Here is a 17,642-nt window from a genome sequence, read left to right on the forward strand (position 1 = left end):
AGCACCCCGCAAAAGTGCTTTATTTGTTCTCTGATGAAGAAGGGATTAACCCAGAAACACATATATGTATCCAGAGATGCACAGCAAAGGCTGCACCTATTTAGAGGTGAAATATTTAAAATAACGGAGTTCGATTTTTTGAGGAAATTACATTTATCATGATGCAGTGGGGCTGATCATTTGCTGGGATGTTAGGCAGGTGTGCTCCAAACTGTTTGTGACTTTAAAAAGGCTCCCTTGAGCCACTGGGCTGACGAGCTCTGGAGCAGGCACCAGCATGCCAGTGAAGAGGTATTGAAACCGGATGATTAATGGCAGCATTTCCAGCACCCCGCAAAAGTGCTTTATTTGTTCTCTGCTGAAGAAGGGATTAACCCAGAAACACATATATGTGTCCAGAGATGCACAGCAAAGGCTGCACCTATTTAGAGGTGAAATATTTAAAATTAACGGAGTTCGATTTTTGAGGAAACTACATTTATCATGATGCAATGGGGCTGATCATTTGCTGGGATGTTAGGCAGGTGTGCTCCAAACTGTTTGTGACACTACTAGGAAATGTAAAGCTTAAAAGTACATGTCCCACTTTTGAAGTATATTGCTCCCTGCCCTATGGGCTGTCCAGGGCATTTACTATGTCAATATGTATTAAAAAGGAAAGTTTGGGCCTGTCAAGAGGGTCATTTTGTCAGGCTTAAATGGCAATTTAAAACCTCATGCACAGGCTCTGCAGTGGCAGGCCAGAGAAATATTTAAGTAGCGTCTGAAGTGGGTGGCACAATCACTGCTGCAGGCATACTAGTCGCATTTAATTTACTCTACTAGTGACTTATTAGTAAATTAAATATACCACTAGAAGAGAGCACAAGCACTTTAGCGCTGGTTGACAGAGGTAAAGTAAAACAAAAATCTAAGGTCAGCAAAAACAAGGTCAGGAAAATGGAGGTGGAAGGCAAACCTTTTGGGGGAAGACCACCTCAAGGCTGACAGGAAACATGGGACACATCCAACTTCCTTTATATGGATGGTTATATTTTGTTTTTATGAACTGGTACCCCCGCTGTGTCTGGTAGAGTGAGGGGAAGGACGTTAACTCATATCTTTAGACATTAAGGCCCTCATTATGTCCCTGGAAGTCTTCTAACCACCAGGAATAATGTGGCGGTATGACCGCCGACAGGCTGGCAGACATACTGCCACATTATGAGAATGGCAGGTTGGCTGCAGCCAACCCGCCACTTCTCCACTTATACCGCCGTGGCAGTATGAGCCTGTGGGCCGGAGATATCTATCTCCAGCCCGGCGGCCGGCATAGTACCGCCAATGGCACTATGAGCTGGCCTACCACCACGGTTTTCATGGCATTAGCAACGCCGTGAAAACCATGGCTGTAGGCCCTACTGGTGACAGGGAATTCCTTTCCTGTCACTGTTACGTGGCTCCCCCACACCCTTTCCATCCAAACTCACCACCCACCTGATACACATACTGACCTCCCCACCCCATCCGATCCACTCACTCACACCATACACGCATACACCATACAACAGCCACACACGCAGACATCAGCCCCTCCCCACCGCACTACAGTCACAGCTCCCCTCACCCCACACCCCCCTTCCTGCATACACGCACACAGATACCCACAAGTACCAGACATACACCCATTCCCTTACACTGACATACACGCATTCATTCACGCACTGACATACACACATTCATTCACGCATACTTCCAGACATACTCACACACATTCTTACACACAGACACACTGACATGCAGACACGCACTCACTTCACCAATTTTACACGCAAACACCCACACAAACACCACACAGACGCATTCACACACACACTCAGACATTCATGCACACACTCAGACACACGCACAACACCGTACAACCACCCACCCCCCTCCCCTGTCAGAAGCCTGACTTACCTTTGGGGGAGGAGGTCTTCTGGCAGGGAATGGGAAGGGGTGCTGCTACCGTCCGTAGCGCCCTGCCAGCAGGACACGTCAGGCCGTATTACTGGTCATAATATGGCTGGTGGCATACTACCGGCAGGGCGGTGCAGGTGGTAGCAGTGCCAGATTACCACCTTCTGCCACTATGAACATTGCTGGATTTCCACCCTTATTGTGGCAGAAGTCAGGAAGTGCTCATAATATGGCGGACGGATGGTAGCCGTGGTGGCGGTATGTTGGTAGCCATCACTGCGGCGGTAGGCGGTATGTACCGCCCATGAAAAAATGCTGGCTTAAGTGTCAAATGTCCCAAATTGGATCCGGAACCTCATTATTGTTAGCTGTCAACCTATTGTTTTTTAAAAGGCCCAAATATTTTATTGCTTAACTTTTACAATATATATTTTAAGCTAAAATGATGGGCATTTACTGGCCTTATAGACCTTTTGGATAACTACGCTCATAAACATCACCAACCATATTTTGTAGTTTTGATGGGGGATTTTAATATACAACCCTGTTCTACCGCCTGCTATGATAACACCATGGATGGTATGTGCCAGTGTGATAATGTTTAACATATGCAGAATTCCAGGCAAGGGGATTTTCTCAGCTCAATTTTGGCTGATCATAATTCAATGTTTGCTAATTCATTGTCAAGGGTATGGAATATTTGGGTGTTACCCTGGTGTTTTAGGTTGAGGCTCTGCAAAGAATATACACTATGTTTTTATCTCTGCCTATTAAGCTAACTATGTTGAAAGCTTCGGAGTTAGTGAGAATCAGCACAGTGACCATAATTCTTTCTGTGTCACCATAAAGTAGGGACAAGTGCCGGAGTCACTGAATAAGGAGGGCCCTTTGAACCAGTTTTTAAAATCAATTGTGCTAGGCCACCGACTGAAATGGAATATGTTGGTCATAGAGACTTTTTTTGATGATTTAGCTACTGTCCGTAGACCTACAATTGATATTTGTTTAAAGGCCACTTCTCACGCAGAGATAAATATAAGTGCTTCTAGCAATGCCCATAAATAAATTGCAGCATATTTAATTCATCCAGTGGCCAAACATAGGGAAATAATTAATATATAGTTTGATAACAAATGTTCACTGGCTGATTGAAACTTGTTGAAAGTTCTAAAGAAAATCCCCAGGACTACATCTGAAGATGTTAGTTGTCAATAAATGTATTAGTCAGCTATAATTGACCGGAAAAAAGAAACTAAAAAAGATGCCTGGGACCAACGTTTATAGGCTAGTATGTTATCATGTAGCTGAAGGTTTTGGTAAATAGTCAAGTGCCCGCTTTTTGCCAGAAATGAAAGAGGTGTAGTGGATTGTCATGTTGCTCCAGATAGCTGCATACAGCACTTTTAGAGGGTGTATGGCCCAGGTTCCAACGATGAGTTCAACAATCATCAACAAGGAGAGTCTTCAAGATAAGCCCAATATAGAATTTCAGGTATTAGAGGTAACTGAGGCAATTATATATTCATCTAATAAGACTGACAGTCGGGGTACCTGCTGATTTATATAAAGTTTGCCCTTCACACTGGAAAAACATTCACAAACATACTGCCTGACTTGCAATATGGCTTTAGAGCAGCCAGGGGTACCCAGGGTTTAAATCTCCAGATGATATTAGGGAAATATATAGTGGCAAAGGGTGGTTTATTCCATATTGCATTTATATATCTTACATCAGCTTTTGTCTGAGTTAACAGAAACAAACTATGGTCAATCCTTCTTAACATGGGAGTTTACAGAGGCAAAGATAGTTTTTACATGAATTACTTGAAGATCTAACTAGGGTGATAAGATATGATCTAGATGGAAATTGTGCTACACCTTTTACATTTCAGTAGGGGGAGACAAGAGTGTATGTTAGCTCCACTCCTCTTTACCCAGTATATCAATAATTTGGGTCCAACATTATTTGCAGTATGCAAAGACATCCCATGGGTGGGAGCCCAGCTCATTCCAGCACTATTTGATGCCGACAAGGTTGAGCCTGTGTGTGACTTTGTCTCCAGACTGGGTACAAAACCAATTGAAGCCCTGATTAAAATCTATCAAGCCAAATGTATTTCAATTACAAGTTACGGCAATGACATTTGGGGGTGCAAAGATCCCTTGAGCTACAAATTATAGAAAATAGATTTATGAGGTGTTTATTAGCTCTATCACAATCTACCCCTTCTTATATTTTTCATGAAGAATTATGGGTAGGATATAATATAGATCAGCTTTCAAGCGACCCCTTCTCAGATTTATTTTGGTATGGTCAAACACAGAGCTGGGGCTAAATTGGGCCATATTGAAGGATTGCATGAGCCTAGATAAGTGCGGTAGCATTCCTTGGTTGAGGTACATTAAGTACTCATTTATTTAATTAGGATGCCCAAAACTACTTGTGTCTCCTGATCAGATTGTTTGTGCCGACTTAAAATGGGTTAAAACACACTTAGCTCAAGAAAGGGAGAAATTAGAGAATTGTGTAAACCCTCTATATGGGACTATGTTATACTGAAATCGTGTGACAGTTGAACCATACCTTATAGTGGTTACAAACTCCAACCAACCTTTTTTGCTGACTTGATTCAGATTAAATTTATTGCGTTGCCTTCTGGCTGAGCCACACGGATGGAATAGAGTTGAGGATTCAGGACCATACAGCTCTGAGTCCTTCTCACCCCATGGTACCATGCAATTAATAATATTTTGTGAGCACTTTAAAGTTCTATGACAAAGGTATATTTTATCCCCATTGAGAGATAATTCACTAGAGTGAAATCTGCATTGATTTTTTTTCAATGAATTTATACCTGGTTAGTGCATTGCTCTGCCTTCCGTGGCTCCACCATCTACGTAGAGCCCTTTCCCTGGCTCCTCTGAACTCCTGATCCCTGTCAGGAGTCCGAGGCCCTCCTCCACCCACAGGCTTCCACCTGTGCCTCATCCCTAGTGTCTAGTGGGAGAGCTCTGCTTTCCTCCTAGGCTGCCTCTCTCCTTCTTTTGCTTTGCTTTGCTTTGCTCTGCTCTCTGCTCCACTACTGTCCCTTAGTGCTCCTTTTCATTGTTTCTCTCTCACTCCGCTCTCTCTCTCACTTTCACTCTCCTCCTCTCTCTCTCCCCTGCCGCTGCTGCCCTGTGGCCCCACCCCCTTTTCCGACTCTGCCCCCTTTTCGGCCTACCCCCTTTTTTGCACTGTTTTTCGTCCCTCTTCCACCTTCCTGCTGTCCTCTCCTCCCCACACCTCCCTACTTAATGGCAGCCGCTGCATGGTAGGCTGAGCAATACCACTGACCTGGTCAGTGCATTGCTCTGCCTCCCGTAGCTCCACCGTCTAAGTAGAGCCCTTTCCCTGGTTCCTCTGAGCTCCTGACCCCTGTCAGGAGTTTGAGGCCCTCCTCCACCCACAGGCTTCTGCCTGCGCCTCATCCCTGGTGTCTAGTGGGAGAGCTCTGTTTTCCTACTAGGCTTCCTTCTGCCTCTCTCCTTCTTTTGCTTTGCTCTGCTCTCTGCTCCACTACTGTCCCTTAGTGCTCCTTTTCCTTGTTTCTCTCTCACTTCCCTCTCTCTCTCACTTTCACTCCCCCCTCTCCCTCTCCCGCTGCTGCCCCCGCTGCTGCTGCCCCCGTGGCCCTGCCCCCTATTTCATCTCTGCCCCCTTTTTTGCACTGTTTTTCATACCCCTCCCACCTCCTAGCTGTCCTCTCGTCCCCAATTAATGGCTGGCGCTGTGTAGCCGCGCTGCGTGGCCGCGCTTCATGGCCGCGCTTCATGGCCGCGCAGCGGATGTGCACAACGGGCGCGCCACTGGTGTGCCGAAGTAATGCCAAAGGCAAGCACGTCTGCATCTGTCCGCGCCCTGACCGCGCCCAGTGCCAGAACCGCTGGTTCCCATTCCCCCACCGCCGCCACACACATCTTCACTACGACACCGCCACCCTCCACGCCCTTAACACCGGCTGCTCTCCCGCCTGCCTTCAAGCCTCCCTGCAGACCACCCGCGGACCCTTCTCCTGCTGGAACTGCACCTTCACCAGCCTCCACACCAACGACGCACCCACCAAGACAGGACGCAACCATCTCAGATGTATCCTCCTCAACACCTGCTCCATCCACAAGCATGCAGTAGAGCTATGGAATCTACTCGACTTCCCAGACGTCGCCTTCCTGACCAAGACCTGGATGAACCCCGCCTCAGCCCCTGACATCGCCATAGGCATCACGGACGGCTACAAGATCACCTGCAGGGTCTGCTCTAACAAACCAGGAGGAGGCATTGCCATCATCCACAAGAACACCATCAGGATCAGAACCAACACCGAAGACACCCTCAGCACAGCCGAACTCCTGCACTTCCAAATCCACACTGACCCAAACACCACCCTTCGAGGGACCCTCATCTACAGGCCCCCCGACAGCAGATCAGCAACTCCATTACGGACATCATCAGCATGCACGCTCTCACATCCACTGACTCCCCGGAGACTTAAACTTCCACCTCGAGATCACCAACGACAACAACACCGCCACCCTGCTCGACAACCTCTCCAACCTCGACCTCAAACAGCTCGTCACAACACCAACCCACCCCTGCAGGACACACACTCAACCCTATTTTCTCCGCCAGCAATCATGTCTCTTTCAGCCACACCACCGAGCTCCACTAGACAGACCACCGCTGCGTCCACTTTTCTTTCAAGAAACCCACAACACACCACTGCCCACAACGGATCTCCCACTGCAGTTGGAACAAGGTCAACAAAGACCAACTTATCGCGACCCTCTCCCAGAACCCACCCATCAACACCACCGACACTGATGCAGCTGCCCGCAACGGCAGGCAATGGGTCAAAACCTGTGCCAATACTCTCGCCCCAATCAAGAATCCCTCCAATAGATACACCAACAGAAAGGCCTTCTAGTTTACCACCGATCTCCACGAATCTAAGCAAAGCTGGCGAAGACTCGAGAGAAAGTGGTGCCAAGATCAGACTCTGGACAACCACACAGCCTTAAAAAACGCCATCCGCAGACACCACCAACTCATCCGAGCCCCCAAAAGAACCACCTTCAAAGACCAAATCCACAACAATGCACACGGACACAAGGAGCTCATCAATGTTGTGAAGGAACTCTCCGACCCCAACGGCATCCCGCCATCCCAAGACCTCTGCGACTCCCAAGCCTCCTACTTCCACCGCAAGATTGTAGACATCCATGACAGCTTCAGCACCCAGACCCCCAACAACCACCAACACCACAGATTCACCTCCGACCAACCTCCTGCTCTCCTGGACCCCCGTCAATGACAACTGCACCATCAAAATCATGAACACCATCCTCAACAAAGCAAACTCCGCCATTGCACCCCAACTACGGAAGATCATCAACAGCTCCTTCGAGTCCGCCACCTTCCTGGAGAGCTGGAAACACGCCGAGATCAACGCCCTCCTCAAAAAACCCAAGGCGGACCCAAGGGACCTCAAGAACTTCCAGCGTATGGTCCTGCTCCCCTTCCCGGCAAATGTCCTCAAGAAGGCCGTCAACAGACAACTAACCCGCTTCCTAGAGGAGAACCGCACCCTGGACCCTTCCCAATCCGGATTCTGCAGCAACCACAGCTCCGAAACCGCCCTCATCGCCGCCACTGACGACATCAGAACCATACCAGACAGCAGCGGAACCACGGCCCTCATCCTCCTGGACCTCTCTGCCGCATTCAACACCGTCTGCCACCACACCCTACACTCACGCCTCAGCAATGCTGGAATCCGTGACAGAGCCCTGGACTGGGTCACCTCCTTTCTCACCGGCAGAACCCAGAGAGTCCGCCTCCCCCCATTCCGCTCGGAGGCCACTGAAATCATCTGCGGCGTACCCCAGTGTTCGTCCCTCAGACTGACCCTCTTCAACATCTACATGGCCCGCTCGTTAGTATTGCCCGATCCCACAACCTCAACATCATCTCATACGCCGACGACACCCAGCTGATCCTCTCCCTCACCAAGGACTCCGCCAAGACCTACCTCCACGAAGGAATGAAGGCCATCAATCAATGGATGAAGAGCAGCTGCCTCAAACTCAATTCAGACAAGACAGAAGTCCTTATCTTCGCCTCCACCCCCTCCGCATGGGATGACTCCTGGTGGCCTGCCACTCTCAGAACCGCTTTGACTCCCACCGACCACGCACGCAACCTAGGGTTCATCTTGGACCCTCACAATCCATGACCCAGCAAGTCAACGCCATCTCGTCCTCCTGCTTCAATACCCTCCGCATGCTCCGAAAGATCTACAGATTGATACCCACCAAAACCAGAAGAACAGTCACCCAAGCCCTTGTAAGCAGCAAACTGGACTACGGCAATGCCCTCTATGCAGGAACCACTGCCAAACTCCAGAAGAGGCTGCAACGCATCCAGAGCACCTCCGCATACCTCATCCTGGACATCCCCCGCCACTTCCACATCACAGACCACCTGAAAGACCTGCACTGGCTCCCAGTCAACAAGAGAATCTTCTTCAAACTCCTCACCCACGCTCACAAACCACTGCACAACACCAGACCAGAATACCTAAACAAACGACTCTCCTTCTACACCCTGACCCGGCATCTCTGCTCTGCTGACCTCACCCTCGCAACCATCCCACATGTCGTAGATCATTTTCACACCTCGCCACCAAAACATGGAACATTCTACCCACCCACCTGCGCCAGACCAAAGACCTCCTTACCTTCAGGAAACTTCTCAAGACCTAGCTGTTCGGCCCATAGCAGAACCCACCTCCCCTTCTTCTCCCCCTCCCCTCCTCAGCGCCTTGAGACCCTCACAAGTGAGTAGTGCGCTTTACAAATCCCCTGATTGATTGATATACATTTTAATCTAGCCTGTTTTTTTCAACTGGGGCTGTTAGACCTTGAGGAACCTAAGCTATTGAAATGCACACACAACAGGCGCTTGCTGTGTGTTACTAAGAATACTAAGTTAATTCCCTTTTGTTTATTAAAGAATAATGATCATTTAGCATTGTATTTTAGCTACAGTGTGTCAATTTCAATCGGAGCTTATGATAATATGATGTATCATTATTTTACCTTATGATGAATGCAGATTGATATTATAAATAATATATGATTGATTACTTGGAAATATCTGTCAAACTTTGATTTGTATTCAAAATTATTCTTTGTGTCCTTTATGGTTTTAAGTAACCGAAAAAAAGAAAAGGAAAGAAAGATCCATATCTATTTCCCAGTGAGAATTGTGATATAAACCGATGAGTTTCATCAGAGCCACAGCAGCTACTTTCAGGTTTAGCCTAGCAGATTTTGGCAAACTGCTCCAATTATTTCAGCTATTAATTTTCATTTTTAAAATACATTCACTGGCATAAGCAGAACAGACTTGCCAACAATTCACTGCTTTGGTTATGTTACAATAACTCCAAGGCATTACACTTTCACATACCGATATCCTACATATTGAGAACTGGTGGAATTCACCCTGACATACTTTGGGTTTCAACAAAATATTTCCACAACACTATTTCAAAGGGAATATACTTATACATAATAAAAGACCATCATATCCAGTACTGGGATATGTCATCCTGGATCAGGGCCGGACTAGGAAGCCAAAGCAGCCCTGGCCATTTTCTCAGACCAGCCCCAGGACGGGTGGGGGTCACTGGGGGATAAGTGGGAGAGCGCACTGCCTGGCCCCGGGAGGCTGGAAACTCTTAGTTGTTGCTTGTTTTTTTTTATTTGTTTTTTTACTGGGGCCCACATTGCAACACCGCTGCTAAATCGAACCCTAGTTACAAAACTTGCCCCCACAGATGCAAAACCAGCCCCCCACCCTGCCAGCCTCCCAGGGAAATGCCTGATGCATGATATGTCCAGTCCGGCCCTGCCCTGGATCCATATCAGCAAACATAATTGTTATTATTCCCACCCCACATCCCCAAAATGGCTACAACAAAAGTCCAATTCGAGACATCATGTTGATGAATATCGGCTGAAATAAATGGTATCACACGTTGTATGCACAGTGACAAAATATGCAGAATTGGCACATGGATAGGCTTTTTTAACACAATGGGGACAAACCAGGGACACACACGGAATTTGGACATCTCAAATAGGATGAGAAGATATTCTTATAGGTTACCAAAGAAAATGGGTTGGACACTTCCCGACTCACAATGGGAGCTAATCTAGTTGTATGGACCATACTAGCTTGATCAGCACTGTCCATGACCTTAACATTCCATAGAATATCAGTATAAACCAATGACGCAACAGGGCTGTCCGGCTTTAAAATGATGTAAGTGACTTTTGAGTCATACAACAATGCTGGCCTTTTAAGTCAGGTTCTAAAATAAGAGCAGAAGTTATCTAAATATTGAAATCTATCAGTGTTTAGAGCGTATTATGATTAATGGCACGTAAATAATCCAAGACAAAAGGGGGGGGGGGCGGAGGTTAATGGTCCAGTGTACAGTCTCCCAATAAAGATAATCACAAAAAGTGAAAGGCTACACTGTTCCAAGTTACGCAAAAGTTCCAGGGGACCCAGTGCCTCAGGAGCAAGAGCCCTCCCGCATCACAATGGATGACTGGCTTCATCATCGGCAATGCTCCTCGCCAGGCCTGCGCTACAACGCCTGACGGGTTCCCCAAATGTGGGCTCTAAGCCGTACTGCTCTTATAGTGACTGGTGGGTTCAAACTATATAGAGAAGGATACCTTAATCCAGGCACCAGCACAAATAGGAGAGAACAAAAAAACTTTAACATTTGTTATTCATCTCAGAAACACATCATAAATGTAATCAGTACGTAAGAGATGAAGACCAAGACTAAAACCAAAATGAAAGTAAAAGGTTGAGTGATGGTGCTCAATTACGCTCAAAGAACAAACACTGGAAGAGGACTGTAACTATTATGGTACCTCTAATCAAGGGTCAACATGTTTCGCGTCTAGTGTTCCAGCCGGATCCATCGACGCTTAATCAGGCCCAAAAAGAAAATAGCAACTTCTCCAAATAACACAACATAAATTAAACCCAAAAGTGGGGTTAAAACACAGTCACTTACTTTGAGTCAACTGGCTAATGCAAAAAAGGTCACCCATCCCCAAATTTGAGATGAAGCTCCTTGGGAAACGCGTGCCAAGGACTAAGGCTGACAAATTATGTCAGTTGTCCTGTACCGTGGACCTACCCTCCGGTCAGCGTCCCCGTATAATGAACTAATTGGTCCAGTCATGGCCACCCAATTCTAATTGACCTGATATGTTATCGATCAATTTTCAAGACTTCTCATGTTTTTTTTGTAAGAACCATAAAAGTATTATCATGGTTACAAATGCATACATCACAACCTCATTTGTGCCAAAAATGGGCAATATAATTTGCAGCATGGCTATCACATCCAAAAAAGGTGTGCAGTCGTCATGAGTGATGAACAAACTCATTTGAGTATGCCCCTTCCGTTAATTGGACACAAACACACTGCTATCAGTTGGCGATAGCGCATTTGTTAATATGGACCCACTCTCTCCCATTGGTTTTAACCTTGTATGCCAGAGATAAACTAATCAAAATAGATGTAACTCCCTGTTCTAATACAATTTTGCCTCTAACACATGCCACCTTCTTCTAACATCACTGCATCATATAATTTCAAAAGAGGTAAGGATGAGCCCACCTTGCACTGATAGGGTGATTGTGAATGAAGGCCCTACGATGAAGCATATCAACCATTGTTAGTGAGAGGCACCATCCGTTTTTAGAAAGAAAAATCTTTGAAGAAGGTAAATAAAGCTTCCAAAAACCTATAGTCTATAAAAGACAGGGCATGGTAGTAGTTTGGGAACAATCTTCCTTTTGACCTTATAAGACAGCCCGTTAGTCCTTTTGGGTTTGATGACGGTCACTGGAAAACACTAAAACTGCCAGCAGCAGTACGGTTTCTTTGAAATCTCTTGATTAGTCCGAGTCTGTGCCTGAATTTAACTCTGAAATATGTTGCTAAAGCAGTCCAGGACCCTAAACTCAGTGCCTGTCGTGCTAGCAACCAGTACAAACTAAGGGACTTATTTACAAGCCCTGTGAGCCGCTGATGCCCCACTTTTTGTGACACACTGATAGCAGATAGTGGAAGCCCATATCTATTGTGTGGCTTTTCATTGCCTTAACGATAGGGTGTAAGGCAACACAGTGCAAGTCACAGTGTTTCCTTACACTGCATCAGGGCGGTGTTCCATTGGCATTGCAGTGGGTTTCCCGTGCAATACCCATGGGTTTTGATGCATTCACAGATTTACAAGAATCTGTAAATCTGGGAATGTGACAAAGTCTTATGCCTCCCCAGGACAGGTGCAACGAGGAGAGATATCTTTATTTCTCCTCATTTTCTTCCATTTCTCTGTGATACAGGGAAGCACAGCAAGATCACTTGCTGTGCTGCCCTGCTCCATGGGGCTTGTATGTAAGCTCCTAAGAGCCAAATTTGGCACAGCACAACGAAGCAAGACAACTTGCTGCACTGTGCCCAACGGAGAGAGCAGGAATACCCATATGTACTAGGAAATGGCATGTATTACAGGCAGGATTGTTTTCGTGTGGTAAGGGAGACGTTCCTGCACAAAAGCTATCCTCAGAGGCATATTTCTTTTTCTATATGTGCTGCAGAATACAGAACATGTAGAAAGAGGAAATAACGAGGAGAAATAAACATATTTCCCCTCTTTACGGTTCTGTTGGGATGGTGTAGTATATTGACCCATTCCTGGGTTTACTGCCCTTAGTAATTCTAGGAATGCCCCAAAATCTATGGGTGGATGCGTGGGAACTCCCACATTTTACCCATGGAATGCCTACTCAAGCAGAATACCTCAAGGTAACTTTGCATGGCTAATTATCAATTAAGCCCTTGTTTTGCCTTGCATGACACAATGGCAACGCAAGAGCTTAGCAAGTGTGGGACTAAGCTCTGATTGTGGCTGACCAATTGTTCAAATGTTTATTTTTTATGTCTCATTTTTGTGGCATGTATTTATTCCTGCACTTTTTTTAACCTTATCAAAGATACACATTCTAAAGGTAATCAAGTCTTTCCCACACACCACCATTGCTTGAGACATTTTATAATAACTATTGCTGCACAAGTATTAAGCTCTGAATACCTTCTTACAACCATATGGAACCTAAACCATCAATGTGAAGATTTTGATAAGACTTCTGCACCGTTCCAAAAGTTCAATATACTCTTGATCTATGGTGAAGAGTTAATTAGCATTTTAATTGTGTTCCTTTTTGAGGAAGGGGTACTTACTCATCCCGAATTAAAACTCTTGATCATAGCTACGTTGCGTTTTCACATTTGTGTCTGCTTCATGTTTTGCAGGTGGTTTACTTCACAGCTGTCTTCCCGTATGTTGTTCTAATAATACTCCTAGGACGTGGCGCTAGTCTGGACGGCGCTGTGAACGGAATTGACTTTTTCATTGGAACCAAGTCTGACATATCAAAACTGAGTAACGCAGAGGTAACAAGTTCCTATAAAAAATAATCTCCCTTTTTCTTTTATTACTACAGTTGCTGTTAAGTTTTGTTTATGCACATTTGCAGTGCTTGGTAATAAGCGTGGTTGCATATTATTATGATAACTACTGTATATTTTATTGACAGCTGTTAACTTCATTATAAACCTGAATCTTATATTTTCTTGCTTTCAAATTTACTGTTTAGCATGTTTAAGACACAAGTATAGAAATGTAGCATCCATATGTAAATTCTTAGTAACTCTGTTTCTTCTTCTTCACAACTGAAATGTTACAACTATTAATCTAAACTAATCTTCAATTTAGGGTTGGAAAGATGCGGCCACTCAAGTCTTCTACTCCCTCTCAACGGCTTGGGGAGGTCTAATGGCTCTCTCATCCTACAATAAATTCCACAACAATTGTTATGTAGATACTCTTGTGGTCTGCTTCATTAACCTCCTGACCAGTTTATTAGCTGGATTCGTGATCTTTTCTATCCTGGGACATATGGCTCATGTGTCAGGGAAATCTGTAGAGACCGTGGCAAAAGAAGGTAGGTTATACTTACTAATATCAAAGTAATGAATGCATTAAATCTAAGATTCATCCTGGCATAATTTGGGAAAACTTAGCAAAATGAGTTCTGAAGGTTGTCTAGAGTAGATCAGTATGGTAACTATGTTTGTTCTGTAGATAAATCATTCTCCTGTTTATTTATTTGGTAACATGATCTTTTATGATGTCTTTATGTGTTGTCCATTTATTGCGCATTGAGACATTTGTTATTTTTCTCAAAATGATTATATGAATTTTGAATAATGCCTAACTAGACATTGTTGTTTTACATAACACATACCTAAGTCCAGCTTTGGTCTAGGGGTTGCCCCTGTGTTTTTCTACAAGCACTGGTCATTTCTGCACATCATTTTCACAGCATATTTTATGATTATTTTCTTCTTATCTCAACTGTTACATTGCTTCCCCAACATGCAGATGAGCATGTAGACATTTTAACAATAAAGATCAATAGGACTTTCAAGAGCTTTGCAGCTCATCAAATAGTTATTTTTATTTCGTTATGTATTTATTTTCAACGGTAGCTTTTCAACAAGAAATGCTGTACATGAACTGTTGGTTTTACATGGCAACGTACTGTAAAAAAGGCTATTGCTGTTTGGGTGGCATACAGGTACTTTTGTGTGCTGGTCACGTTGTATGTTGGATCACGGACAATACAAACCATGAAAATATTTACAAGTGACTTGCTGTGCATCTTAGCATAGAAACGTATCTACGTTTTTACAGCTTGTAGTAGAGTGGTGGTAGGTTGGTAGAAAATGGTTGTGTTCATTTTCATGGATACGTAGGTGAGAGTTAAGTCAAGTTTTAAAAGCAGGGAGAGATCAGCTATATCACAGTTTGTCAGGGAGCTGATTCTAGAGGCAGGGCCTGAGGAGTTCAAATAAGTAGAATCGTAAAGCAGCACCAACTTTTTCAGTGAGACAAGACGTGTTTGATTAAATAAGAAAAGGCTGCAGGACAACGCATACCTTGTAAACATTTGAGATGTTAGGGGAATGGCAGGTAATGGCATTAAGGACCAGAATTATCAATTTGTAAGATTCCCAGTTATGCTAAGGGAGGTTAGAGAGTTCTTGTTGTAAAGCGTAAAAGGTTGTCCAGTGAAAGGAACACGTATTTGTGAAAGGTAACCAGCTGGTTGTTACAGTAGTCTAATTTTCTCAGGCCAAGCACATACATTTTTTTTGTGTATACTGTAGTGGATGTAGGGCATTGAGTACTTGGTAACTGTCAGCTGTGGCAGTAAAGGAAATGAAGGATTGCGGTGATACAGTTATGTTAAAATGAGGACCACGGTGTCTAGCTGAAACTGGGGGGGTTCCGAAGGAACTGAAAAATAATTAGCAAATTTGTGGGTTCTAGTTTGCATGGTCATGTTTAATTTTTGTTTTGGAAGAGTTTAGCATGAGCGATTGTTTCTTAAATTGTTAAAAGCTTTGAGTGCATGCAGCGAGATGGAGATCTGAGGTTATTGTACAGCTGGTCAAGGTACAAAGATAGAAATCGCGGAGGTATTTTCTTTTGGATGGTGGATCTGATGTGGTCGTTCTGAGGGAGAGGGACCACGTCATGTGTAAGATGTGGTGTGATAAGGATGGGTCAATGAACTGTAGTGTGTGAGGGAAAGTACTAGAGATAAGAATAAGTGGTTTGCTGCTAGTGTGAGTGCAAGGACAGTGAGAGAAGACAAGTGAGAGACTGGATCGAACCCGATAAGGGAAGCTGAGTAAGACAACTTGTTAAGATCACCTGTGAAATGACCTACCATGATTATGGGGGTCTGCCAGAGTACTATTTAGCGCCCTTCCTCAATGACATAGTCACAATTAGTACATCTCAAGAATGGGCACGTTCTATTTTTCACTGCATTACCCAGCTGTGTATGTAGCAATGAGGGGTTGAAGAAGCCTTCATTCACTCACTTATCCTTTCACATACTCAACCCGACAACATTTAATCGACCCAAGCAGTCACTCTTCTCATTGCATACTCACTCATTAATCCACACATTCACTCATTTACCCATCAATGTAATTATTTTTCCAGCTGTGCAATAGCCCATTGGTCAATGCATAAACTGTCACTCAACAATTCATCCATCATTCATGGCTGTAACATAGATTATCAGACCTGCCAAGTTACACAGTGCCAACATGTGTCACACGATTTCAGCTACCTTCACATGATCACCCGACGAGGAGCTGAAATCACATGATGGCAGGGAAGACGACCTGGAAACCACTTCACAAAGTCGCTTTTCAGCTTGTCTTTTCAGGCTGTAAGCAGTCAGTGTCCATTATGGGCTATGTAAACACTCCAGCAAATAGGTGGTTGCCTTTTTTGTTTTTGGGAGGGGGGTGTGGATGATTTTTGGAGGGGAGAGTGCCTCTTAGGTAGCTCTCCGCACAAGACGGCCCTCGCCAAGCTCACACCCCCTCTTCACACAGTGAAATGTGGTTGTAGGTTGGCAGGACTGGAATATCGAGAATGAAATATTTTGATATCTTAATACCGTAGCTGAAGTATCGAGGACAAAATATTGAAAGGTAAGTGCATATAGGGAAGTACAGATTTGCTATTCTTAACTACTCTAGGTATATCTTCAAGGTACATACATGAAGAAAAGCATGTAGCCCTTCTGACGTACACAGAGTGATCTTTTAATTCTACAACTCACTGATTAACTCCTGATTGACCAATACATGTTTTTTACTTATGTGTGAACTGGGCTATCTACAATTAAAGTCCCAGGATACAATGAACCATGGTATTTGTGGGAGATCTATGGCACTGGTTCTGAACCTCAGTAATAAGGATGACTGGGCCCAGGAGAGTATGCCTGAAGAGCAGTTCAAAGAGACAATACCCCCCTCATTCTTTGGAACCATCCTAATACAAAAAATAATTGTAGGGCAGTTGGTTACAATAGTAAGATACCAAAATATTTTCTCTCAGTATTCTGGGCCCACACCATCTTGCAATCAGTCACTCATCCATTGATCCACCCATTTTCTCATATTCACATGTATCTACTCATCCATAAACACACACATGCACACGGTCAACAATCATAGAACAAGCGCCTCACTCATAAAAAACAGAGAGAATTGTTGACTTTATCAATACTTGTTTAGGTACTTTTCCTGTAACTTTACAGAACCAGGGAGCTGTGAGATTCAAAGAATTAAAAGCCCATACTGGTCTTATACTAAAGGATGCACAGATCTTATTAATACACATGGGAAGGAAAATGTGTTCACCTAGCCTTGTGTGCGGTATCATTCTTCCTGTGTACTAAAAGATCGGTTTAACAGAGGCGACATCTTGTGGCCAGTAGGTAGAATTTCATGCACCTTTGAATTCCATATAAATAAAAAAATACTTTAAAAATGATAACAAAGATCCTTTTAATTTGCTAATTCCAGTTTACAAGGTCATAACATCACACCAAGAAAATTGCAATACTGATACTGTATATGAATTTAGCACTACTGATGCTAGTTTCAATAAAACCATGAGATTTCCATCAT

General features: G+C 44.4%; 1 protein-coding gene across 2 annotated transcripts in view; it reads left to right on the forward strand.

Annotated features, from left to right (window-relative positions):
- The window catches only part of LOC138264458 (sodium- and chloride-dependent neutral and basic amino acid transporter B(0+)-like), a 245,105-nt gene that overhangs the window by 137,201 nt on the left and 90,262 nt on the right, over nucleotides 1-17,642 (forward strand). For both annotated transcript variants that reach the window (XM_069212544.1, XM_069212545.1), the window contains exons 7-8: nucleotides 13,392-13,532; nucleotides 13,855-14,083. In XM_069212544.1, coding sequence (XP_069068645.1) covers nucleotides 13,392-13,532; nucleotides 13,855-14,083 — 370 coding nt within the window. The remainder of the gene's footprint in view (nucleotides 1-13,391; nucleotides 13,533-13,854; nucleotides 14,084-17,642) is intronic.

This window comes from Pleurodeles waltl, chromosome 2_1 (genome assembly GCF_031143425.1).
Source record: "Pleurodeles waltl isolate 20211129_DDA chromosome 2_1, aPleWal1.hap1.20221129, whole genome shotgun sequence".
Lineage (NCBI taxonomy): Eukaryota > Metazoa > Chordata > Amphibia > Caudata > Salamandridae > Pleurodeles > Pleurodeles waltl.